Below are 11,834 nucleotides of genomic sequence, written 5' to 3'. Positions count from 1 at the left end.
CGCCGGCTCACGGCGGCGCTGGCGTGAAAGTGGCCCGCAACTTCGTGGGGTGCGTGTGGGCTACCGGCGGCGAGGTAGGGGCTGAGATTTGGGGAGTGAGGTTGCCGGAGGGAGGGGGAGCTGGTCAGCCGGGCGGTGTCGCGCAGGGCGGCGCGACGGCGGCGGGCTGGGCGGTGAGGAAGAACGGACGGAGAGAGAGGGAGGGAGAGGGAGTTGCGCGGGGAGGGAAAAAATAAAGAAGAAAAAAGAAAAGAAAGAAAAGAAAAAGGAAGGAAAGAAAAATGGAGGGAAAAGAAATGAGGTCCAATCCTCATAACTTGGGTTACAAAAATGATCCAACGGAGATGATTTTAAAACCACAAGTTAAATAAAATAATTTAAACGTAATGGTAAAGTCAAATTGAAATAATTAAATCCCACAATAATTAAATTAAATATTAAAAGCAATTTAGATGCATAACAATAAATAAATATTTGGAAAGCACATAAAAATAATTTTCACCAAATTAAAATCATAGAAATAAACTTACTAAAAATCCAACCAATTTTAAAATAAGAGGATAAATTTTTTAACAATAAAAAATAATCCTTCAGTAAAAATACACTGAAATACGGGGTGTTACATCCTCCCCCCTTAAAATAAAATTTCGTCCTCGAAATTTGTAGGGCCAAACATCACTCTAAAGCAGGATACCCAATACAACCAGAACACTCTTAAGAAAATCACACAACCTCCAACACCCAACGGGCATGGGTACAGCTTGCATAACTTTTCCAAAACTCAAGAATAAACCACACATGGCATCCATTACGAAAGGTAAGATTAGACCCATACCTGCCATAACTCCAGCGTCCTGAGTCCCTGGAATCTCGTCGCCAGCACTACCAGGAGTCACCGCATACACCCGAGCCTGAACTAATTGCCTCTGATTAGTCCTACCACCGCGATGACCACCCTGATTCCCTTGGGTCCAATTAGGGCACTCCCGAGCAAAGTGCCCTGTCTGACCACACTCAAAGCACTGGTTCCAACCCTGACGACACTCGCCCTCGTGGGCTCTATTACATCTACCACAAACTGGAGCTCGGCCCCCAATACGTATACCGGAAGCTGCCTGCGCTCTGGCCCCGATCCTTTGCACAAACTTCTGTGGCGACCCGGAGCTGCTCCCTTCACCATCAACGTTCAGTCGCTTCTTACCCGGAGGGGAACCTACCACAGCACCTCGCTCTCGCTCAGCAATTGAGGCCACATTGACCAACCTCTGAAAGTTCTGGATTTCTAGGCATGCGACCTGCCTGCGGATTTGAGGGCGCAACCCTTCTTGGAAACGTTCAGCCCGCATCTCTTCCGTAGCAATGAGGTGAGGAGCGAACCGTCCAAGCTCCATAAATTTCCTTGCATACTGCTCGACAGTCATGTCTCCTTGAACCAAATTATTGAAATCCCGAGCCATTTGCCGTCTCACCAAAACAGGAAAGAATCGATCATCAAATTCTTTCTTAAAACGCTGCCAAGACACAGCAGCCAAGGATCCCAACTCCATCTCTAAAAGTGACCGCTTGGTCTCCCACCAATTTGCCGCTTCACCTTGCAGCATATAGCTCCCATATATACCCTCTGGGCCTCAGTGCATCCACAGACTTCAAACGTTCTTTCCAGATCTTGAATCCACCTTCTAGCCTGTAATGGATCCTCTTCACCAGAAAAAGCAGGGGTCCTATGCGCTAAGAAGCGCTCATAGGTGCACCCGGCCTGCATCGCCCTGTACTGCTCTCCTTGTTGTGGACGAAAATTCTGCTGAAGAAACTCCGTCATCCTATTCAACGCCCTTGCCATGGCATAATTTCTATCACCCCTCGGTAATTCATCATCGGGCTCATTAGCTTGCCTTCTTGGTCGTACCATTTTCCTGCCATAGCGTAACCCTTAACCCCACTATCAGCTTAAAACAAACTAAAAATATAATTATAGTAAAATAAATTAAAATACAACAATATCACATAAAATAAAATAAAATAAAACCAACAAAATAAAATATCATAAGACAAAAGGAATAAAACAAATGAAAAGTACACAAGAAAATAATTGAAACAAGTAAAATTGCCTGCCATATAATAAAATAACTAAATAAACTAAAATAACAAAAATAAGATAAATAAACAAACAATTAACGTACAATAAAATAAATAAAATAAATTAAAATAATATACTCCCAACAAAATAATTTCAAATCAAAATTTTAAAATTTTCTGGTACTACACCTATGGGACATGTGGTTTTACCCAGAGCCGAACTGCTCTGATACCACCTGTGACGCCCCGACTCCCATGTACAAAAACAAGGGAATCGAGACGTCAGGATGGTGACAACACGGTCACACATCCCAACGAAGTGCTAGTGTGTGTACATGCAACAGTGTAAAATAACGCAGCGGATAGTATAAATAAGTCAACTAAGTACCAGAAATTTAAATACAAATATTCAACACAATTTATCTTTAAAAATTATACAGTCATCCCAAATATAATACAAAAGGTAAATACATAAATTGATAAAAACATAACTCACTAAACAGGAGCAATTCCAGATCACTCCTCCAACGGAGCCAAGCTAAGGCTCGTCATCATCATCTGCATCAAAATATGCGATACCATAAAATGGTACCACAGGTAAGTATAAACCAAACAACTCTCGGGATAAAAATACATTAATGCAACCAACAATATAGCAAAATACATTTAGCCATAAAATACCATTTTTTTCCAGAAAAATGATTATTTCCAACACACGCCAAAAATCCCATTTTGGCCCAAAATATCCGTAAAACATTTTCTCATAAAATGATTCACACAAACAACCCATTTATCGGACACTGTAGGCGGGAATCACAGGCGGGACTCTACCACCGTCCCTGCTTACCCCCATCCCTACCGCGTGCACCGTAGGCGGGAATCACAGGCGGGACACAACCACCATCCCTGCTTACCACCATCCCTATCGCGTGCACCGTAGGCGGGAATCACAGGCAGGACTCTACCACCATCCCTGCTTACCACCATCCCTACAGTTCCTTTACACACAATGAATACTTAACAGAGCACTGTAGGAGGGAATCACAGGCGGGACACAACCACCATCCCTGCTTACCACCATCCCTACAGTCTCTTTTCCTTTTACTCACATGAGAATCCAATTCCAATAAACACATGAACATGTATGCAATCATGCGAAAACCCAGTTTTCTTTACAAACATGATCATGCATGCAATATGCGATGTACATGAACAAGCCATAACCAACAACCAACAACCACAATTCACAATGCAAACAAACACACAACTCCGTCCACAATCCATCCGACCCCCGAAACTCCTCGGACTCAGTCCGGCAAAACAAACCAATTCACAGATAATATGTGTTAGTGCAAAAAATATATTTAAATCACGAAAGTTCTTTAAGGAAAATACTTACAGTGCAATATAACAATTTCCGAAAGATCACGAAGTTACAAGTGGTGATGTCTGAGCAACACTACAGTGTAAAATACACTGTGGCCGTGGGTCACAGATACCCACTTTTCAACGAGGACAAACGAAGACCCAAAAATGGTAGGATAGGGCCTAGGGAGGTCGGTGAAGCCAATGGTGGTGGTGGTTTGCCGTGGGTGGCGGCGAAATGGGCGGTAGAAGACCAAAATGCCCAAATCGAAAATGTAGATGGTGGAGCTTCACCGGTGACGGATCGGAGCTGGGGTTGGGTCCAATGGGTTGCCAAGAGGTCGGGGATGAAGTGGTAGGAAGATGGTGGCCAATGGTGGTGCGACGGCGGCGCAACGGCGGAAAGAGTGCCGCGGCTTCGAAGGGCTACTGGTGGTTAACGGCGGCACGGATGGAGGTGAGGTTGGTGGGGTGAGGTCGCCGGCGGCTGGGGAAGCTAGCGGGCTGGGCGGTGAAGGCCACCGCCGGCTCACGGCGGCGCTGGCGTGAAAGTGGCCCTCGACTTCGTGGGGTGCGTGTGGGCTACCGGCGGCGAGGTAGGGGCTGAGATTTGGGGAGTGAGGTCGCCGGAGGGAGGGGGAGCTGGTCGGCCTGGCGGTGTCGCGCACGGCGGCGCGACGGCGGCGGGCTGGGCGGTGAGGAAGAACGGACGGAGAGAGAGGGAGGGAGAGGGAGTTGCGCGGGGAGGGAAAAAATAAAGAAGAAAAAAGAAAAGAAAGAAAAGAAAAAGGAAGGAAAGAAAAATGGAGGGAAAAGAAATGAGGTCCAATCCTCATAATTTGGGTTACAAAAATGATCCAACAGAGATGATTTTAAAACCACAAGTTAAATAAAATAATTTAAACGTAATGGTAAAGTCAAATTGAAATAATTAAATCACACAGTAATTAAATTAAATATTAAAAGCAATTTAGATGCATAACAATAAATAAATATTTGGAAAGCACATAAAAATAATTTTCACCAAATTAAAATCATAGAAATAAACTTACTAAAAATCTAACCAATTTTAAAATAAGAGGATAAATTTTTGAACAATCAAAAATAATCTTTCAATAAAAATACACTGAAATACAGGATGTTACAGTTGGAGCTCAGTTGGCTTGCTTATTAGTGACACTAAAAAGTTGTTAGCACAATTTCAATGCTGGTCTATCGTTCATGTTCCTAGGAAGGCTAATGCAGTGACTCACTACCTGGCAACAAATGCATTTGATCTCTTTGAAGAGAGCATTCTTGTAGAGGAATATCCTCATTATATTCACAACCTTCTATGATTGAGTTATGGAATATAAGTAATCATTTCAAAATAAAACAAAAAAAAAATTGAAGAAATCAATTAAGGGTTCCACTAGCACTTTTTCAGGGTGAAAGAGTTCAAAGTTAACTTATTCGAAGAGTTACCATTTGGACGAACCTTTCTATATACGTTGATTTATGGTGGTGCGAACCGGTTCGTGAATTGATTGCTCAAATACTTAAATTGTCTTCTCTGAACATTCCTCGTACTCATCATGATCACCTACTTTGCAGACCTCTCGTTTCAAATTTCAAATGATAATATAGATCATGGAAAATATTACCGTACCTCTTGTGTGCATGATACCGACTTTAACTCAAGTACTAATCATTCGAGCAAAGAAATATTTTGGAGGCATAATTTTATTTTTTTTTATTTTTTATTTTTTGGTGTATTTATTATTTTTCTCTAACCAATTATATATAGCAGTAATATATAAAAAAGGAAAAGGCAGATCCTAAAGTAATTGAAAATGCTATTCTTTCCGTTGAAAGTTATTGCTGAGATTTTTTTATTTTTATTTAATGATTAAGTAAGTATGTTTTAATAATATTATGATTTTTTTATTTTTTAAAAAATATTAAAAAATACATTAAAAAAAAAACTTGAAAACAACTACCACCTAACGGGAGCCCCAACGGTGGAGTAGCACCACCCTAAAGTAATATATGGTACGAATTCCATTCAAGTAGAATCATATAATAATTGTTTGCCAGGTATGTTGCTTTATTATATGGGCTACTTGAGTATTACTTTTGAGTATAATAATCGATTAACTGATCATTGTGCCAATTGCCTAATGTTATGATTCATTACAAGAAAAATAGATTTTTATGATTAATTTATTATAATTAAAAGATTATTTACAATTAATTTTAATTACAAATAATCATTTCGCTAGAATTAACTAGTTATAAATAAGCAATTTTCTTACAGTAATTTTTGGATAAGAACAATGCTATAAAAAAAAAATATGATTTTTAGTTATATGAACTTGAAATTATAATCATAAGCTGAAAGTTGGAAAATATATGATTTTATATGCCCATAGTTTTGATCAGATGTGAACCCTTTTGTGGACAAAGGGTCCCAATAAACAATCCTCATAAGAGATAAGGCTTTCTTCAATATTTCGGTCTATTGATCAAACATGGGCTTTAATTTAAACATTCCTAATAGGATTGTAAATAAATAAGGAAAAGTCTACTATGTCGCTCAAATGATACTGCTAGGTTTGACCACTCGTTTTTTTTTTTTTTCTTTTTTCTTTTTTTTTTACCGAATGATGAAGAAAGTGATTTTAAATGTATTGATGTACTTTTTTATTTTTTAAAAATATTTAAATATATTAAAAATGTGAATAGAAAAATGAAAAAAAAAAAAACTAATTTTATAACTAGCGGTCAAACTGAGTGGTAGAGTAGCACTGCTCAATAAACAATACTACTCAACATATTGTTTGTTAACACAAAATCATAATCGATTATTAAATAATATAACTTATATAAAACTCGTTTATATTCATATAAGTTTGTATAAATTCAAACAACTTCGGACTTATTATTTTTACAATATTACCTATATATTTGTATGAGAATATTTAAAATATTTAAAGAGATTAGAAGAAATCAAGTTCCTAATACTAAACATGTTGCTTGAATTTTTATGAATCTAATAATTGATGTATGTATATAAATACTTTATAAAGATATTAACACAAAGTCAAAGTTTTTTCAAAATTTGTAGATAAATTTATAAAATAAAATATAAATAATCTCTTTTATCTAAATGAAGCAACTTGTGAACAAGGTCAAACTCGCTTGAAAATGAGTTATTCGTGAATTTAAAATCTAACTCGATGAAAAGCTCAAATTCGACTCGTCTTTAAATAAAACTTAAATGAAAGAGATTTGAGCAACTACTACTCATTGAACTTGACTCGTTTACACCCCTAATTCCTAGATTTGTAACATTAAAATAAATAAACGGAAAGTGAAATTAAGAGCTTTATCAGAAAGAGAAATGCTTGGCCTATAAAATGATATGGTGCGTTAGAATATTGTAAAACTTCTTTTATTATAAAGTGGATCTGATATATCATATTAAACTACATTAATTTGTTAATTTATTTTTATAAGATACATTTTCATATATACATAACACTTCTCTATCACGAATACCTTAATTTCTATTTAATAGAAGAATGAAACCTTAGACTCCGACAAGCAAAAAATCTTCAGCTCCAATGATATTGCATTCGCTCCAATGAGTCTTATCGATTTCTTCCTACATACAAACTGTATTAGACCCAACATAATATCTGTACATCTACTTAATTATCTTTTAATTAATCAAGTTCTTACTTCTTAATTGCCCAAAATTATCCTGGGGGTCTTGTAAATAGACAAACTTGATTCAAACTTCTTCAGCTTATTAATGAGAAAAACTTCCGGATATTATTGATGGGATATACATTTGGATATGAAACCTAGTATCGATGAGGATTTTACTAATTAAAATTACTACTGACTTTTTAATATGACCTGTGAACTGAGACAAAACTTGTGGGTTAGGGATGAAGGGTTCGACTCATTTACGGCTGGTTTGGATTGAGAGATCTCAACTCATCTCACTACTATTCACAAATTTTAACTCACAAATATCACTACTATTTATAAATCATCTCATCTCATCTCTGAATCCAAACAGTACGAATAAATTAGAGATACAATCTTTTTTTAATACTAGAGACAACCTTCCAAAAGACATTATGGGAGCTATTCGAATGGATTAGGCAAGTTTACAAGTTATATGACAATGATAATAACAACATTTTTGTTGTATAGTTTGTTGTACAATTTATGCTTTATTTTATCTTATTTTGATTGCAAGTCTTGTTGGCACGCACTTTTGTATTTTGATTTGTTAGGCTTTCCTATTGGATTGAGGTTAGTGGTTTTCCTTTGTGTTCTTGCAGTTCATTTTGATACATGGATTTAGAATTTAGGATGATATGTAACCCTCAAATATCCAGTTATAACCACAGAAATGAGGATAATTTATAAAATTGGGGTTCTGTAAAATAAAAATAAAAAAAAAATAAAAAATAAAAAAAAAAGTAGAATGGATTAGAATTGACTCGCTCAAGGTATAAGTTGAACTCAATTTCACTACAAAAAAATTATTTATTTGTTATCAGTTATTTCTTGTCAAAATTATTATTTCTTGTCAAAATAAGTCTATTCTCGTCATAAAGTCATTTTCTTTGCAAATAACTCTTCATAAATGTTTTTTTTTTTTTTAGTGAATTTGATATGACCCGAATTCGATACACAATTAAGCAGACATTTGATACGAAATTAACTTGTTATAGGCTCAGAGGATTTGATCTATTTAATTAAATTAATTTGATTAAAATGACTCATATGTGATGCAGATCCGATTGAACAGATTTTAGAGAGGCATTTTGGTGGTGTTGGGAATTAATGGCTTATTATAATTTCTTGCCGCAATAAATATCATTTGAAATTTTGAACAGATCTCTTTATTAGAGTTTGAGGTCCGAACTACCAATTTCAACACCTTCTACCGCTAGATATAATTTTAGGGCACAATGCAAGTCTCGCGTATTTTTTTTGAAAAAAATTAGAATCCATCTTTAAAAAAATAGTTTTTTTTTTTTTTTTTTTTAATAAATGTTAGATTTATCTATTTTTTTAAGAATAATACGTGTGACTTACACACAGTTCTATATTCATTACCATATAAAATAACTAATAAGCCTCGTCAAAAGGGAATTGAAAACAGTAATTATAATATGCAAACAAGTAGGTTGTGAATTTATATTTCAAGACTACTCAAGTTTTGGATTAAGCTATCGAATAAAAAGAATTGAAAGTTTGGAACTCCATCGATACCCAAATATAATATTTAGGTTTAATTTGAACCAAATACCTGACAAATCCAACTATGTAAATTGTAAAGTCGTTCAAGACAAAAACGACAATCGACATGGTAACTTCTCATTCACTTGATAAAGCCACCAGCCACCTTAAATATATAGAAAGAGTAATGTTACATAGAGTCATGAAATGCGTAAGTATCACGTAATCGTTTAAAAAAAAAAAAGTGAGGTTTACTATTAAAAAATTAATTTTTTTTATGTGAGTTTCGTATTTATTCACTTTTTTTAAAAGAGATTACGCAGTGTGTACACTCCGCGATTGCAAATATCATTTCTCATATTAAATATAAGATTCTCCACGCTAAGTCGTAAGGATAATGTTACTTGAAACTTTAAATGCATAAATATTGTGCATTTTGTAAAATTGTGGATTCCATAAAAATAAAAATAAAAAAATTACATTTTTTCATAATAAAATCTACATTTTTATAAAAGAAAAATACTTATACAAAACTTATACATTTATATATATCATTATTCAAATCAAAATAGGAGAATCCGATGGAAAGTAGTATTAAGGTATATGACAAAGTACATTATTATCAATGTCGAGAGTCCACCAAATCGATAGTGACACATGATGCGATGGCCCTCACGGACCTAAAGAAAGTAATATATATGCAACAACACAAAATCATAATTTACTCATTCCTATATTTCTTTTTTTAAGTTTATGAGGAAATATTATACTTATTCCCTTTTATAATTTAACTTGAATATGAGGGAGTCCCTCAAAATTTCACTAAATTCACTCTCTCTTTTGCATTTGACGACATAATGCTATTTAGAAGTTGTTCGGGATTCATCGTGTCTCAAAATTAATCACGTTAATGATTTGGAAAAGAGTAGTATTATTCTTTATTTTAATTTTATTATATATAATCACATTTTTTTCGTGTAATAATAATCGGATAGACACTTAAAATATAATTCATGACAAGTATAAAAATAATGTTAGAAATAGTTTTAGGCTATGTAAATTTCGCACACTTTCATTGAAAAAATGAGGTATATTATTAAAAAACAATTTCATATTAGTCTCAAATTTTTCCATTTTTTTTTAAATGAGTCTTCTGGAATTGGTCTAAATTGTAATCCGTCTTTTTTCACATATATCTTAATGTTTTCCTTTTTTGTTTCCTTATTATTAATTAAAATAAAAAAAGAGTTTGTCTCTTGAACGTTTGTCTGTAGAGGTTGAATCTTTTCTTTTTATAAAGAATGAAGTTGAGTCTTTATTTAGGTAGAGAGTGTTGTCTCTTTAACGTCTGTAAAGAGTATCAGTAATAGTAAAGACTATATCAGTCACAAAAAGAAATATCGTACTGGTGGAGCTCCAAGTATATTATTTTGGTTTATCATGATATCATGTTTAATATGAGATATTTTAGAATGTACCGGTCATAAATGCGAGTTTTTCTTGATAAATGATGACGATTTCTTTTGAAAAAAATTGTAAATATCATTTATTAAAATATAAAATAAGAATAAAATAAGAAAGAATAAAACTATTCATCTTTAGAATATCCAAATGGTATTTTCCCAACAAGAATCAGCGAAATGGGTAAACTTTGTAACAGATCAGAGACGAAAAGAATAACAAACAGTTTTATTCAACTATTAACTGATGTACACGGGACTCATCTACAAATGGATACACGTGTCAACACAGAAGAAATGAATCTCCAAATAATCATTCTCATCATCACCGTCCAAATGCATCCTCTGTCAAACCCAATTTTGAATGAAACAAACACAGAAAAAAAAAAAATATCAAAAAAGGAAATTAAAAGAAAAAAAAAAAAAAAACATAGAAGGAGAAATAAATAGATCCCAGCCGTCAATCGAAAAGAAAGATCTAGTTAAAACTGAAAGCCTCCACGTGGACAGACCCGAACACGGTCTAAGCCAGAACCACGGCGAAGAAAGCTCCAACAAGAGCGGTCCCAGCAACAACGGCTTTGCTAGTAGAGAATGCAGCACTCGGTGGCTCAGCAGAAGCCGGTGGCTCGGGTGCGGGAGCTCCGGGGCCGGGAGCAAGAGCAGAGGGTGAAGGGGGTGAAGAGATGGTGGGAGCAGGAGACAAGGGCGAGGGAGATGCCGGCGAGGGAGTGGGAGCCTTGGTCGGGGCCGGGGTTGGTGCAGTTGTGGAAGGAGCTGGGGCGGGCGTGGTCGGAGCTGGGGCTGGAGACGGAGATGTTTTAGGGGACGGCACTGGTGCTGGCGGGGATGGGACTGGTGTGGGAGGTGTGGCGGTGGGCGGGGTGGCAATTGGCGGCGTTGCCCTTGGTGAAGACGCTGGACCCTGTGCTAAGCAGGAGGAGGCCAAGAGACCCAAGATGAGAAAGAGTTGGAGCCCAGAAACACCCATCTTCATCTTCACCTTCAAAACTGAGAAAAAACTTGTGAGATGGAGTATGTTCAGGAGAGAAACTAAGGTAGCTAGATGAGAGAGTTAAGAGGTTCTGGATGAGGGGGCCTGAAAAGTATGGGGAAGAGTATAAAAAGGAGAGGAAAAAGTGGGTGGGTTGAGAGCTGAGCAGAGACAGCGATTAACCTAATCAATAATAATGCGTAAAGATTCTTTTCTGGAAACGTTTTAAAATCATGTGTGCATGTACTTAATATTTATAATAACAACAACATGATGAGCTTTAGGGGTGGCGGTTCTCTCTCTCTCTCTCTCTCTCTCTGTTTCGTTGAACTTTCTTCGAGGATTATCAGGTACAGATGGTGCACCTAATCAACTTTTCTCAAACGCGACACCTGTCAAGATGAGGGTTATATTAGGAACTTAATTTTTGTAAAAATAGTTTAATCACCAGGGTGCCATTGAAACTGGACGTGTGTCGGTGGCTGGGGGTGGGGGGGGGGGTGAGTAGGACGTCTCTGTCCGACCACCTGCGTGCATAGTGTTTGGTTTCGAATATAAAATTGGGGTTTTCACAGTCTGGCTTCCGCGTTATAGCCATTTCAAAAGGGCATGAGGAAGACCAACATAAACTCGTGGCGTGCTCGGTTTGTATTACCGAAATGCCCCTCGAGAATACTTTTTCTCTATCAATCCCG

The 11,834-nt window shown here is 36.3% G+C and overlaps 1 protein-coding gene across 1 annotated transcript; it reads right to left on the bottom strand.

The window, feature by feature from the left end:
• Positions 1-10,355: 10,355 nt before the first annotated feature.
• LOC121236214 (classical arabinogalactan protein 4-like) lies at positions 10,356-11,415 on the bottom strand. The gene has a single exon (XM_041132754.1). The coding sequence runs from the start codon at positions 11,140-11,142 to the stop codon at positions 10,669-10,671; it is 474 nt and encodes a 157-aa protein (XP_040988688.1). The 5' UTR covers positions 11,143-11,415; the 3' UTR covers positions 10,356-10,668.
• Between the last annotated feature and the right edge of the window lie 419 nt (positions 11,416-11,834).

This window comes from Juglans microcarpa x Juglans regia, chromosome 1D (genome assembly GCF_004785595.1).
Source record: "Juglans microcarpa x Juglans regia isolate MS1-56 chromosome 1D, Jm3101_v1.0, whole genome shotgun sequence".
Taxonomy (NCBI): Eukaryota; Viridiplantae; Streptophyta; class Magnoliopsida; order Fagales; family Juglandaceae; genus Juglans; species Juglans microcarpa x Juglans regia.
Note: the sequence above shows the minus strand (reverse complement) of the source record. Positions and strands in the feature narration are given on the sequence as shown.